This window comes from Lepisma saccharinum, chromosome 4 (assembly GCF_977018435.1).
Source record: "Lepisma saccharinum chromosome 4, izLepSacc3.1, whole genome shotgun sequence".
In the NCBI taxonomy this organism is placed as follows: Eukaryota; Metazoa; Arthropoda; class Insecta; order Zygentoma; family Lepismatidae; genus Lepisma; species Lepisma saccharinum.
The window spans coordinates 59,539,732-59,556,193 of NC_139232.1; the positions used below are offsets into that span (position 1 = coordinate 59,539,732).

A 16,462-nucleotide genomic window follows, 5' to 3' on the forward strand; every position below is an offset into this window, starting at 1 on the left:
AATTCTCTACACGAGTTTCTAATTGGTATTTTGAACATATACTGTATTGCTCTTTTCTGTAGAGTAAGCAATCTTTGAGTGTATTCCTGTGCAGCTCCTCCCCTTGCTATTCTAGGTATGGATATACAAGTCCATAGTATAGACTTGTGTTTATTTCAGACACATGATATTGTGTTAGGAGTTTTAGGAGATACATGCCCATCTTAATTTGTCATCAATAACTAAACCTAAAAATTTAACTGGATTTTCATAATTGATTTGATTATCATCTATTTGTAAGTTTATATTATCAAAATTGGGTTTATTTCCAGGATTGAAAGCCATATACATTGTTTTTTGATAGTTTATATTCAAGTTATATGAATTTAAGTGCTGAGTAATTATATTTACTGATATGTAGGTTTGTCTTTCTAATTGTTCTTGTGTATTTGCACTGCAAGTTATGGTTGTGTCATCTGTGTATGTTAAAATATTTGTATTGTCTGGGGCGGGTAAGTCGTTGGTATATAGTACGAGGCTTGTCCGGAAAGTAAAGATACAAACACATTTGTACATTAGGGGAAAAATGTGTACCAAAGTTGGCAACATTGGCAGTAACCGTGATCCATACGACGAGGATTGGGAGTAAGTCGACAGTGCTGCGCTGAGTCTTGTGCGAGGAACATGCGTTGGAAATGTCAGCGGCGATACCGAATCCCGCCAGGTGCGAAGTGCGTGCCGTGATCAGGTGTTTGCAGGCACCAGTAAAGTGTCCATCGGAGATCCACCGAGAAATTGTGACTGTGTACGGGAACGTAATGAATCGTCAAAATGTGGCGAAATGATGCCGTGCCTTCGCAGGAGGTCGATGTGATGTTCATGATGAAGAGAGAAGTGGGAGGCCGTCAAAACAAACGGAGAGGCATGTTGTCAAGTGGAATCAGCTTTATTCATGACAACACCCCCCCCCCATGCAGCGAATGTCACCAAGGATCTGCTTGCAGTTTCAATGGGAGATCCTTCCCCATCCACCATACAGCCCAGACCTTGCACCCAGCGACTACCACCTGTTCCTGTACCTCAAGAAAAATCTTGGTGGAAAACACTTTGCCGACAACGATGAAGTGAGGGAAGAAGTCACAACTTAATTCCAGATGCAGGCGGCGGATTTCTACGATTCAGGGATACAAAAACTTGTTCCGCGTCTGAACAAATGTTTGGACAATGGTGGCACTTATGTGGAGAAATAGCCTCTGTATCAGTGTATCAAGTGTAACTTTAGTTGCGAGCAATACATTTATTTTATATCTTATTTTTGGTTTGTATCTTTACTTTCTGGACAAGCCTCGTATGAACAGTAGGAGGCCTAGTATGGATACTTGAGGGACTCCTGTTCTTGCATATTCAGTGTCAGATATAATTTTGTGAACCACGGAGTTTTCAGAATGTAGTTATCAGTTTGTATGTATTTCCTCTAATGCCAAGATTGTATATTTTTTGCATGAGCATAGAGTGGTCTAAGCAGTCAAAGGCTTTGGCCAGATCCAGGAAAATAGCACAGGGTATCTCATTATCTTCTAATGCATCTACAATTATCTCAATAAATTGAGAAGTAGCTGTACTTGTCGATTTACCCTTTTGGAAACCATGTTGTAGTGGACTAATTATGTTATATTTGGCACAGAATTTGTATATTTTATTACAAATGATTTTCTGTAACAGTTTTGAGAAAGATGATGTGATCGTTATTCGTCTATAGTTTTTTATTTGTCTCCAGTCCTTTTTTGAGTATTTGTTTGATTATACTTTTCTTCAGTACTTTTGGGAAAATTTCACTATTGATAGAGGCATTTATTGCATACTGTAGTGGTAATGTAATGTATTGAGAACATTTTTTAATTAGATAATTTGACCAACCATCTGGACCTGCTGATTTCTTATTACTTAAATTTTTTATCGTAGTTTCTAGTTCATTTGAGGTTATTTCATCTAAATAAATGGATTTCAGTACAGTATTTGATTCAATTTTAGCTGTTTTGGCACTTTTGGGGTGATTGGGACAGTTTACATAGGAGTTTGAGAAATACCTATTGAATGTATCCGCAATGTGTTTAGGGTTAGTTATTTCTACTTCATTTTCAAATAATGTGGTATTTTCATTACGCTTATTGGGTTTTTTGCCTCTTTGTTCATTTATATTCCAAATTGCCTTTGATGTATTACTATTATTTCTGACATTATCTTTGAGGTGTTTGGATTTTTCATATTTTTTTTGTTACCATTTTTCTTTATTCTATATGACTCACAAAGTTTGTTTTCCTTAGTTATGCGCATTTTGTCATAAATATCTTTGAGGTTGTTCTTCTTGTGTATTATTTAATTTGTGCCCCAAGTTTTGTTTTTTTGTTTGGTTGAACATGCTTTATTTTTAAGGGGCATGCAAGATTTATGAAGTTAGTATGATCATAAACTTCTCCCATATGTTTTCGGTTTCACTTTCTTGAAATACTAGAGCCCAATTTTCTTTACCTAACAGGTGTAACAAATAGTTCACGTTGTCTTCTCCCATGTTTTGGCTTTCTATTTGCATAGGTCTTTTGTGTTGTAATGTGGTTTGATTATACTAACTTCAACAATTTGTGCTGTGTGATCAGATATTAAGTTGTGTATCACTTCTGCCTGTATTGTGTCAGAGGGGAGATTGGTGATAACATGATCTATTAGACTTTCGGAGTTACATGTTATTTTAGAAAGTTTGGAATAATTCCCCATTTCTTACATTCTTTGAGAAACCAAATCCTATTTATGGTATTATTGATCTTAATCCTTTTCTTCTGGTATTCTTGCACTTTTTCTCCCATACTACAATAGACGTTCATATTTACTATGTGCGAATTACTCACAAGATTAACAATATAAATTCAGTTTTACTTAAGTTTTTTGCAAGTATAGTTCGTTCTTCAATTACGTTTCGAGAGATAACTTCTCTCTTCTTCAGGTTATAAGCAATTCATAGGATCTTAGCTTCATCAAAATATTTCTTCCATAGTCATCAGGATCAAGGATTAGGTGAAATGTGAGTGGGGAAAAAATATAGGAAGATCGATTACACACTGACAATTTACATGCTTAAAAGGCATCGTTACCTAAGTTAAAACCTATTATAAAAACTTATAGGTCCTCCTGTATAAATTTTTAAAAACTGTAAAAACCTTTAAAATTCTAAAAACCGGTCACTATTTGACAGTCAAGTTGTCTGCAATGAGCTTCCCTTGTGTTAAAAGAGTCACTTAGTTTGATTGTTTTTTTTTATATTCCTTTTCAAAGGCCTGTCTGTGGTACTGACACTAATTTTTTCTTCACCTTCTACCTTATCATCATTTTTGTTTGGAGTTACGAGGTTAGAACTATACTCGCAAAAAACGTAAGTAAAACTGAATTTATATTGTTAATCTTGTGAGTAATTCGCACATAGTAAATATGAACGTCTATTGTAGTACGGGAGAAAAATGCGAGAATTCCAGAAGAAAAGGATTAAGATCAATAATACCATAAATAGGATTTGGTTTCTCAAAGAATGTTACATATTTTATTCTGAGAAACCTCTACCGTTTCCAAGATCAACTACCTGCAGAATGTAAACTTAGACTAGTTCAATCTTTAATTTTTCCACTATTTGATTATTGTGACACTGTGTATGGTCCAAACTTGCAAAAAAACTCACCAGAAAAATTCAAATCGCACAAAATGCATGCATCAGATATACTTTTGGCCTGGATAAACGCGATCACATCCTTCCCATCTTAAACAGACATAATATTTTAACAATGGCAAACAGGAGGCTACTACACTATCTATCTTTCATTCATGATCTGCAAACTGAACGTAAACCCGCGTACTTATTTGAAAAATTATGTAATCGCAACACAATTCACAGACACGGGACACGTTGTCACAACGAACTTGACATTCCTCACCATTCCTCATCCTTTTCTATATCTGCCCCGAAAGCATGGAATGCACTACCAACAAATGTTAAATCCATAAAACTCAATAAGAGTTTCAAAATTAAATTGAAAGAAATGCTTCTACAGGAACAGCAGCAGAACAGTAGCACATACTAGAAATGAACTGGCACTCGACAAACGACAAAACACTCATATTCTATAACTGTAACTATTGGAATTTTATTAATATCTTCAAATTATTATTATTATTATTTACTCAAATGCAACTTTATGTTAACATTTACATTTATATTTTTTTTCATTTTCACATTTGTATTTTTTTTTCTTTTTTAATATTTTCTTGTTCTTTCACATTTATATAATCCTATGACTAATATTACTGAAATGAGAATATTTGTAATTGTAGGTAATGTGAATTTTTTATTTCTCTTTAGTGTAATCAAGCTTTCCATCTGTACTCATATATTATCATATTATATTATATATACTTATATTTTCTTATGTAGCTCATGACAAGGGTTAGGTGGTAGAGCAGCCTACGGCTGAACCTGCCCGCTAAATAAAGGAATTATTATTATTATTATTATTGTTATTCTAGTTGGATCTGTGGTTATCTGTGAGAGTCCATAGGACCTAAGGAGATCAATATATTCTGAATTTTTATTAAAACTTTTGAGGAGGTCAATGTTAATATCTCCCAGGATAATGATTTTACAATTTGATTTTGTTATTTTTGTTAACATGATTTCTAGCTTTTGATAAAAGAGTCGTAAGTCAGTATTTGGAGAACGGTATAGGGTTATTATCTTCACAGATAAATTTCCCATATCAATTTCCATACCTGTTACTTCAAAGACCTTTTCGGTGCATAGTGATTCTAACCAGTGTATTTATTTCAATCCAATTAGTTTCTCTTTAAGGAATATGCCTATACCACCACTTTTGAACTCTTTTCTTGTAAAGAATTAGATCAATTTGTACCCATTTAACCTACAGAATTCTGTTTATTCTTCATTGAGTCCATATTCAGTTACAGTAAATACATTTGGTTGTAATTCCTCTAGAGATATTGTTATCTGATCTAATTTGTTGGTACTGGATTGAACATGTATTATTTTTGCTCATTTTTTTACTCTCACTTACCATGAAAAAGAGTCACTTAGTTTTTTTTTTTTAATATTCCTTTTCAAAGGCCTGTCTGTGGTACTGACAGTAATTTTTTCTTCACCTTCTACCTTATCATCATTTTTGTTTGGAGTTACAAGGTTAGTATCATACTGCACTTCACACAATTCACTTTCCGGCTTTTCCTTAAGAGAGTGCACTGATTCATAATCACTGGTTGGGCAAGGCAATTGTGTAGAAAATTTCTCATTTCTCTTGGGATGTTCTCCTGTAACCGACATATGCGTATCATTTTTGCGGGTGTAGCTATCGTTTCAGTGAAGGGGGATGGGCACAGGATTTTCGTCAGTGCTTTTGTTCACCATGTCCAAAATTGATGAAGAGATTTGTCTCTTTCCACCCTTGTTTAGGTGCGTGCCATGATTTGTATGGTATGCTCTTTGCATTGTATGGAGTGCTAGTATTTTTCCATTTGGAAAGACCTTGGTTAGGATGAATATTTTTTTGTTGGTTATCTTTATTGTTTTGTTCACACAAGATTCCTCAGTGAGGTCATGTTGGTGGGGGATGGTTGCAACTATTACATTAGTGTGTTTAAGATGTTCCAATTTATCTGTTAGAGCTTTAGTCACATTATTTCCTTCATTTCTGGCTAAATCGCATTATTGCACCTGATACAATGACGACATGATCGCCTGAGCTTAATTTGTTGGAGTCTTTGAGGAGGGTGCTTGTCACTTCTTGTGACAAAGCACCTGGTTTCACAGTTGCACTACACAGTTTATTTGAGTCGAGTCTGCTGATTATTGGGGCTATGTTTCGTCCATGGCTGTCTGCAAGTATAGCAATTTGTTTGATCCTTGCGTTTGTACTTGTTTGTTTGTTTTGTATGCATTTTAATTACATTCCTTACTGGAAAAAGAAAATATTTCCATCTGAAGACATTTTAGATTGATTGATTGAGTTGGTGTTTTAAGTCCACTTTATGTACAGTAAGGCTAATGGGACTGGACCTAAAGTTTAAAGTGGAATCCGAACCACTATATGCCTTCACCGGGTATCGAACCCGGGACCCCTTGATTACAAGGTGATGACGCTACCACTGCACCACCAGGGAGGCCCTTGAAACCATATTAGAGTATCATACTATTATACATAAATACAATGTGTAAAAGTTGTGATGTAAATATTGCAATTATTGAATTCCTGGGACAAAATTAAAGAGATTCCAGGGAAATCAACCATTTATCAGTCCATATAGGTGACACTGTCCTACTGAATCCATCCCCTTTCAGCCTTTGCAGCAGCCAGCAGGTTGGAGGTGATGAGTGAGGAAGTAGAAATGCAAATCTTTCATTTTCCCTTTGGTGGCACGTGGCAGTATCTAGCTGAAACCAGTGAAAGAGTTGAAAACAGCTGCTTGGGCAGTTCCTTCCAGCCAGCCCTTTGACTAGGGGTGAAAAGCACGTGTGTGTCACATGTGAACTGTGACTTAGACAAGACAATATTGCAATTTGAAAATGGTAAGAGATGTAAGATCAATTAATATATCACTGCTAGACTTGCTACTCCTCAGTGCATGTCACTAGAAAGCATAGACTGGTAGATTTGCCTCCAGTGGGGATATCTGGAACATTAACAAAAGTATGACATGACACCAGGCCCATGCCCAACGAAGGGGCCCCTCTTCGAGCCATGAAATTTTTAAATGTCAATCTATAAGAAGCTACGAAAATAACAATGACAATATTGGGTACTTTTAGTTCTATAACCATTGATGCAAGGCTACCAGCAGTGGCATAGATTGGAGGGGCATGGGAAGCAGTTGCGCCCCCTCCCCCATTTCCACTTTAGCTCCTGCACTATGGCCTCTTATTGCTAAGCCTTGTTTACCCAGACCCGGTGGAGGCACATAGTGGTTCGGATCCACTTTAAACTGTAGATCAAGTCCGAACTAGTCTATCTGCTCATAAAATTGGACCTAAAACAAAAACTTGTCTACTAAGAGAAAGTAAATTGTCCTTGATAACCACCCCCCCTTGTTTTGGTACCCAATCGCTGCTACTGGCTACCAGGTGTAAATATGTCTCTCTCTTCTTTTTTTGGTTAAACATAGCCCCCTACGATCCTTCGTATGGGTTAACTCACATTTAGAATTCTTTATTGCTAATGTGTATAATTTAAATTATAAATATATCATTTTCTAAACATAGATTTATCGTGACTGTTCAATTGATCCGGTATACGAAAATTTGAAAACATTTTTAATTTGCGAAACTCAGAACTATCTGAATACTTCTGACCAATATCAGTGATTGGGTGCCAAAACTGAGGAAGGGGAGGGGAAAGGACAGTTATTTTCTCTTGGTAGACAAGCATTGAGAGGCTATAGTACGCAGGCAAAAGTGGCAAAAAAATAGATGGGCAATTGACCCCAGGTCCCCCCAAATAGCCGACACTGTGTATATATATATATAAGCATGGATCTGGCCCCTCCCTCAAAAATATCCTGGGTACGGGCCTGCACTACACCACTGAATATTTTTAAAAACAAAGCTAAATTGGCCGTCCAAATATATGCGTTCATTTTCACTCCAGTACATTTATTTTAAGCCCACGTAAGGCTTGTAAGTCCACCTTACAAGTTGAAATTATTGAAGAAAACGTATTTCATTCCCGTATTTATCGCTTGAACACACATAGCAATATCAGACTTCAAGTAGAACATTTAACAAAACAATTGAGGACTTGTTTTGATTCGAGTTGTTTCTCTGTAAGGCTTCTTGAGAGGACTTACGTGTGAGCGAATGAAAGAAATGATTTGGACTCACCCATGGTGGGTGTGTTTGCTTACGTAGTATCTTCTCAACCAATGACAGGGCACCCTGATTCTCAGGCACTGTAAGGCGTATTACCAGTGGGTGCTAACTGGCGAGAATTTCTGTCCCCGCTGCATCTGTTTGCCACGGTCGGAAGAGAACCAAGAAAATAGACTCCCGTGTTGTTTCAACAATGCTTGACGGGAGGTGTAGCTAACAAAACGGGTGTCATTTTAAATGTGTAAACTAACTATTAAGTTCACAAAGAGATGGTTTAATGTTGGATATTACCTTCATTAGAAACAGCAAAGTTAAAGATAAAAGAGGAATGTCTGGCAATCCTAGATCCGACAGCGCCCGCAAAGCCAGGCACGTGCATCCCAGTTGCCAGTAATGTTAAAAGCATACACGTAATACTTAGCGTTATGATTTACAGATTTTTTTTACCTTTTCCTTTGACTAAGTTGCTTGATATGCTTTTCAAAATGTGCGCAAATATCGTAACCATGATAATGAGTAGTAAATATTCACGAATGCATTTGCGAATTGTATCCTGCGCATTTCCCACAAATGGCTTTTTAGTGAAAGAGAAAGAATAATAAGAATAAAAATATGACATGACCTTTCCAGAAGAAGAGTTTGTGTCCTTAACTAAGCTGTATGCGAAATTTGTCAATTGCTACCAGTTGAAAGTTGAGCTACAGGTAATTTATTCTGAAGCCGAATATCGAGTAAAGAGTGTGTTTGAACTTCATGAGTACTTGCATACTACCCATTTGAATGAAGCTATTGAACAAGTGTACAAACTAACAGAATTGTTCCTCACTGTTCCTGCCTCAAGCTCATAGGTGGAAAAGTAGTTTTCTGCACTGAAGAAAATTCATACATTTCAACCCAGCACACAGACTCAGGCAAGGAAATCTGACTTTGGATGTGTATCCATTGTGCTGCTAAAGACATTGACCAAAAACTCCCGATTCTACGACGACATGATTGAGGTGTTCAGACTAAAGGATCGTCGGATCGAGGTACAGTATAAATGAGAATTTTCAGTAAGTAATACATATGCTATTATTATTAACATACAATGTGTGCATTTTGTGTTTGAAATTGAGTATGCCCATACATGACTTACATTCAAATAGATTCTATTTAGTTAAAATATCTTTGGGTTTTCTTTATCCAATATTCAAGTATTGTTTCATGAAAAGCAAAAGTAAATGTCAATTTTCATCGAAAAATTTGAAGATTGCAAGGACATCATAATGCTTAACTTAACCATTAAACGTGGCCATTTTTTTTGTTACGTCAGTGACAGAAATTTTTGTGAAATTGTTATTATGTCCAAACTATTAGCTCTAAATAAAAACTGCCAATACATGTTCTAAGAAACAAAAATACCAATCAAACAATGTAATTTTTTACATACATGTCTACACTAATGCAGCAGATACTAGCTTTACTGATGTAACCATGTTTCACAGCATTGAGAAATGCTTAAATTCATATTACTGTTCTTAAACCCGGCCTCCTATGGGAGGGGCGAGCCTCAGCAACCGGGCGGGTCGCAGGTGGCGGATAGCGAACGGCCATCAGATATGGTGGTTAGCTGCGAATAAGGCAATGCCAAATAAGCAGTCCCGGACCGAGGCGGCAGTGCTAACAGGGTCTGGGGGTTTGGTTTGTGGCAGGACCATCCTCATTAAAACCCAGAAAAGCCCATTGACAGCACTGTGACATGGCGAGGAAGTGCCGCCATTAAATAAGCACTGCCCCTGCTGCCTTGCAGGGAGGGGAGGGATCCCCAAAGGCTAAGGGAAGGATACCCTGACAGAAAACCAAGGGTGGGGCAGACTCAAAAGGCATGGTAAAGCCAACTGCCCTAGGGGAGTAAACCCTAAATAAATCCACCCTGCGTTGGGCCAATCCCCCACGCAAGGGTATTAACGGATTCAGAGAAAAAACAGGAGCCTCGGAATGGACAGATCAACACAGCAACGACCGGACTGGAAAAGGAAAACGAGAATGGGAACATGGAACATTAAAACTATATTAGGAAAAGAAGTTGAATTAGTACAGGAAATGAAGATACGTAAGATAGACGTAATGGGAATTAGTGAAGTAAGAAAGAAAGGAAATGGCATACAAAGGCTTGAGGAGGGATATACCTTGAGATATTCAGGTGTTGGACAGGGAAGAAGAGCAAAAGAAGGGGTAGGAATTGTAACAAGTCAGGAATATGAAACAAAGGTCAGTGGCTGGGAACCAGTTAACTCAAGAATAATTGTAGTTAAATTTGATATAGAATATAAAATATCATATATCCAAGTATATGCACCAACAGAAGATGCCTCTGTGCTTGATAAGGAAGAATTTTATGTACAACTCCAGAGGACAGTAGATAAAGAAGTAATGGAGGGACGGTATGTAATGATAGTGGGAGACTTAAATGCAAGAACAGGTAAAGATAAGAAGGTAGCCCATGGTAGTATGGGAAGCTACGGGGGAGAAAAGACATTGAATGAGAATGGCAAAAGATTACTGGAGTTTTGTGTAGAAAATCAGTTGCTTCTTGGAAACTCCTTCTTCCCACATAAGGAAGTACATAAAATAACCTTCCAGGCTGAAGGAAGAAATGCTAAAAGCATAATAGACTACATAATATATACCAGTAGTATTAGGAGAAACATAATGGATGTTAAAGTTATAAGAGGTGCTGAACTGGGTACAGACCATAGATTATTAATAGTGGACACACGCTTCACGAGACCACCAAAGCCCATAATGAAAAAATACCAAACAATTAAGATAAATGAGTTACAGAAAAAAGAGAAGAAGGAAGAGTATAAAGAACAGGTAACAGCCAGACTGACAGAAGGACCAGATGTAGAACAACTAGAGATAGAAGAAATATGGAAGAGAATTAAAAAGGCACTCATAAAATCTGCAGAAGAAGTATGCGGAAAGAAAATAGTAGATACAAGAAAAAAGAAAACATCTTGGTGGAATGAAGAAGTAAAACAAAAAGTAAAAAACAAAAAGGAAGCATGGAAAAAATATATTATGTCTCAGACAGAAGAACATAGAAGGAAATACATTGAAAAAAGAAATGAAGTCAAGGAAATAGTGAAGGAAGCTAAAATAACATCCTGGGAAAAATTTGGAAATATGGTTGAAGAAAAAGCTAGAGAAAAGAATACAAGGCAATTTTGGAAAGTTGTAAAGAACTTGAGAGGAAAATATGGAAAAACAATAAGAACCATTAAAAATGGAGATAAATTGATCACAGAAAAAAAGGATGTGTTGGATGTATGGCGGAAACACTATGGTGAAAAATTCCAGAAAGAAAATAATAACCGAGAGGAGGTAGGGGTGACATATGGACCATACATGGAGGTACAAGACTCAGATATAGAAGGGGAAATAAAGGAAGATGAAGTACAAATAGCAATAGAACTGATGAATACAGGAAAAGCAGCAGGATCAGATGGAATAAATCCAGAATTAATAAAACATGGAGGTATGGAAGTAGTTAAGAATTTAACCAAGATGTTTCAAAGAATATGGAAGGAAAACAAAATACCAAATGAATGGAGGAAAAATATCATTATCCCACTACATAAGAAGGGCAGTAGCTATGACTGTAATAACTACAGAGCAATATGCCTCTCATCAGTCGCTTATAAATTATACACAAGGATACTAGAAAGACGTCTCAGAAAAGTGGTGGAGGAAGATATGGAGGAGGAGCAGGCAGCATTCCGCCCTAAAAGGCAAACACAAGATCATATATATACTATAAGAACGATTATGGAAAAAAGAATTGCCAAGAACAAATACACATATCTAGCTTTTATAGACCTAAAAGCTGCTTTTGATTCAGTCCCTAGGCAATATGTATGGGAAGCATTGGAGGCAAAGAAAGTACCAGTAAGATTATTGAATGCAATAAAAATTGTATATAATAATCCTGTAGGAATAATTAGAGTAGATGGCGAATACTCAGGTGAATTTGACATTGAGAAAGGCATAAAACAAGGAGATAGCCTCAGTCCAATCCTATTTAACGTCTTTTTAGACGAAATTGCTAAAATATGCAAACGACGAACACACAGAACGAAGATAGGTATGTGGAGATTAAGGCCAGTATATATCCAAGCACTATTATATGCCGATGATATCGTACTGATATCAGATACACCTGAGAGACTTCAGCAAGCAGTGGAAGAATGGTATGAAGAACTTAAAAGGAAAGGCATGAAGATTAATATAGAAAAGAGTAAGATCATGCGGGTGACTAAAGAGGACAAGGAAAATGAAGCCCTGAATATAATATGCGAAGGGAAACAACTAGAGAAAGTAGAAACATATGAATACTTAGGAACTATCATAAGTAACAGTGGGAAAATTGATCAAGAGATAATGAATAGGACAAAGAAGGCAGCATCAGCATATTATCAAATGAGTAATACTTTGGTGGGAAAAAGAGAGATCAGTATAAAAACAAAAATGCAACTCTACAACTCAATTGTAGTTCCCATCATGGGCTATGGCACAGAAAGCTTAGCACTCCAAGACAAACATCTAAGTAAATTTCAAGCAATAGAGATGAAATATCTTAGAAGAACAGTGGGGAAAACTCGAAGAGACAGAATAAGAAATGAAAGAATAAGAGAAGAGGTAAAACAAAAGAAGACAATGACTGACGTAGTAGAGGAACGCCAGCTGAAGTGGTATGGACATGTAAATAGAATGAATGAAGATAGGAAAGCCAAGCAAGTGATGGAGATGAGGGTTGAGGGTAGAGTAGGAAGAGGCAGGCCAAGAAATACATGGGAAGATAGAATAGAAAAGATAGGATTAAAATATGGAAAAACTAAGAACGAAATGAGAAGAATGAGTCGAGACCGGACGGAGTGGATGAGATGGACAGAACGAGGTACCCGACGCTTAACGGCATAAGGGAATGGAAGAGAAGAGAAGAAGAAGAAGAAGTTCTTAAAAGTATATTCGATTTATTTTGTAGCTGCGAAGTAAGTTGCCACCCAAAACAACTACTGAGTGGATCGGAAATAGGAAAAAAAAAAGCATATTTATAAGGAATTGTATATACAGGGTGCCTGGAAAATATTGTACATGTCTTTTGTTCTAACCGACCAGTGTGTGTGCAGACACATATAAAAAGCCCTGATTGCATCTAGACTGCAGAAATTTCACTTGAGGTATATAAAAAGAAATCAACCATGCACATGTGCACTGTTTTTGCAAAATAGTTCTGACCAAACATCAGAAATGGTTTTGCATTGTAGAATATACGAAAACGACATCTACGGTTACAGTTCAATGTGGTTTCTGCATCAGTTTTGGTTTGATCCACCTGATGAGGACTCAATTAAGCGTTGATATGCACAATTCCTGCAGAAAGGTTACCTGTGCAAAGGCAAGCACTGATCACCCTTCATGCTTGGTGGATGTAGTGAATATAGTTCAGCAAGCCTTCCAACCCAGTCCCAGCAACTTTGTTCAAAAAGCAAGTTATGAGATGGAAATCCCCACTCTACGGTACTGGTTGTGCTTCATAAGCATTTGCAACTGAAGGCTTACAAGGGTGCAACTTGTGCAGGTACTCAATGAAGCAGATAATTTCCCTTGGCCTTCAGTGTGAACATGCAGGAATAACTAACTATTCTGCCATGAATATCAGCTTAAAACATAAACTTGTAAATTATGTTAACAAAACTTTGAGAGATTATCTTGCCTTTGTTGTAGAGAGCATGCTCATACTACATCATGGAGCTAAGAATAAATGTTTTGAAAAAGGTACAATCTTTTCCAGACACTCTGTATGTGTGTGTGTAGTATATTAGTTAATATTATTCAAGCATAATATGCAAAGGAAAAACGAGTTAACTCGAAATGTAGAGAATGCCTCCCCAAAGCGTAGTGGTTACGTTATCACCTTGTAATAAAGGGGTCCAGGGTTTGATACCCAGTGGAGTGACATAGTGGTTCAGATCGCACCTAAACTGTAAGCCCAGCTGAAATTCTGTGCTTGACTCAAAAAAGTGGTCACAAACTCAAGCAAACTCGAAAAGTAGAGTGAAAAGTGCACAAACTAGGTCAGAATGTATTATAATTAAACCTCGGATTTTAGGTTTTCAACCTATTTTTTCCTTTACAGGTATGTAAGAAATAGTAAGTTATGTCAGTGTTTCATTAAAAAATGCGACTGATAAAGTTTTATAGTGCCTAAAAAAACCTATTTTGCTTGTTAGAACCTATTTTAGGTGTATGTGTCTAAATGAAGCCTTATTTTAGGTTTTTATATATTTTTTAAGGTTTTACAGGTTTTTTATGTCGCACAGTGGCATTTGCTTTCTTTGTTCTTGAAAAAATTCAATGACGAACGTGTTTGAAATGTACTCTCTGTCGATTTCCTTTCCTCCAAGTCCATGGTGATTTTTCAAAGCTCTAAATGTCTGGTGCCACTGTTACCTGTACAATCCAAAGTGGTCTGATCCGTGTGGTCTTGCTCACTTTGGTGCTTTGTTGCATTCACGCCTTGCAAACTAACATTTCAGCATTGAAGTTTGCACCACTGGCAATGTTTTTGATGAAAGATTATTTTCAGCATATAAGATGATCCTCACAGACAAAATTGCGGAGTTCGACTGTGGATAACATGAAAAACGATTGTTGGCTAACTATGCGGTGAAGAGTGGATTTTAATAGCAAATTTCCAATAGTAAGTTCTGCCATCGCGGTAGGGTTAGGCAACACACATAACATTATGGAAGATAGTTCTTATTTCAGGATATAGGTGTCCCATTTTCATTGCCGGTGACTACGTGGTCTGTTAGGAAAGTAATGAGACTGGCAACACTGCACAAACCCGCAACGCTGCTGCCCCCCTTCACACGGCAGGTAGGTGAACGCTTGCCGTTGACTCAGTACAAGTTTCAACTTGCTACAGTTGCTACACAATTGTTGAGAGCGTCTGAAGTGAAGTTGTGTTTGTGAGGTGCGTTACGAAAATGGACTGGCAAAAGTTTGATCAACGTTGTGCCATCAAATTTTGTGTTAAGCTTGGCTAATCCGTTACTGTGACTTATGAAAAGTTCGAAAGGGCTTATGGAGAACATGCACTATCTAGGGCACAAGTGTTGAGATGGCACAATTCCTTTTTAGAAGGCCGAGAACAAGTGGAAGAAGAATCTCGTGCGGGAAGACCTTCAACCTCAAAAACTGATGACAACGTGGAAAGAGTGAGGTCTCTTGTGAGGTCAGATCGTCGATTACGGTGAGAATGATCTGTAGTGATTTAAATTTGAACGTGTGTACCGTCCATGGAATTTTAACACAAGACTTGGACATGAGAAAAGTGTGCCCCAAGATTGTTCCAAAGAACCTCACACGTGAGCAGAAAACCCATCGGAGGGATATGTGTCTTGATCTTCTGGACCGCCTTGACAGGGAGCCAGAATTCTTCAGTTGCGTGATCACAGGTGATGAATCATAAATCATCTCAGTCCCTGTGACTTTTTTTTATTCCCCTTGCTCAAAAACCACTTTAAAGGATGCCATTTTGATACTTTGGATAATATCCAGAAGAGCGTAACCGACGAGCTAAAAGGTATTCCAGCAGAAGCCTTCCAGCACTGCTATGAACAATGGAAACAACGCCTACATCGTTGTAGCTGCCGAAGGGAACTATTTGGAAGGGGATAACCTTGATTTGTAAAAATAATAAAATTCATCGTTTACAGAAAATCAGTCTCATTACTTTCCTAACAGACCACGTATACCTAATCAGCATTTTTCAGGAATTTTGGAACTATTTTAAGTTTTTTTTTAAAACCTACTCTGGGAGTTTTAGAGCCTAACTTAAGAGGAAATGATGCCTTTCGTCCGAGTGCGACCGTCTCCCTCCCCCTTTCCCAGAAAGACTGAGTTTTCCCCGTTTACTTGTAATGAGAAACAATCGATTCCACTCTGTCTCCTTAAATTGGACTTGCGACCTTCAAATTTTTATGAGACATTATTCAAAGGTGTATTTTGTAAGCTATATATTTAAATTCTCTGGTTTGATTATTGGTTTTAATTACATTAAGTTTGGCAACAGTGTTTCAAAATACCATAAACAGGTGAAATCAACCTCCACTCTTTTCATGAGAGAGGGCCTTTCCTGGTGGTTGGAATTTTCTTTTTTCAACCATTTCAGAAGGACCACGAGGGAAGGGAGGTGGGAGTGGAGCTGGGTGCTAATGTCCCAATTGCTTTTGGCATTCAATGGAATGCTTGAACCTGTTCCTTCACATGCGATGTCTTTTAAGAAGCAACAGGAGTTGGTGTTATGTGTGCCAGATCTTTGAAGAGTAAACCTTACAAAAATGGAAGACAATCTGAGAAAGAAAAGGTGCAGAACACCATATTTGAAGGATCCAATGAAGAAATGTCGTCAGGCCACTCTTCTCATATACCTATGCCTTACTTAGGATTCGAACCAAGAACATCTAAAGGGTTAGTGTTCTACAATAACCACCCGGACACGAAGGATGGCATCAATGTATG

General features: G+C 37.3%; 1 protein-coding gene across 1 annotated transcript; it reads left to right on the forward strand.

Annotated features, from left to right (window-relative positions):
• Positions 1 to 9,868: 9,868 nt before the first annotated feature.
• On the forward strand, positions 9,869 to 16,193 carry LOC145986949 (protein CFDP2-like). The gene is made up of 2 exons (XM_083121414.1): positions 9,869 to 10,846; positions 16,113 to 16,193. Exons 1-2 carry the CDS (start codon positions 9,869 to 9,871, stop codon positions 16,191 to 16,193), a joined length of 1,059 nt encoding a protein of 352 aa, XP_082977540.1.
• Positions 16,194 to 16,462: the final 269 nt, after the last annotated feature.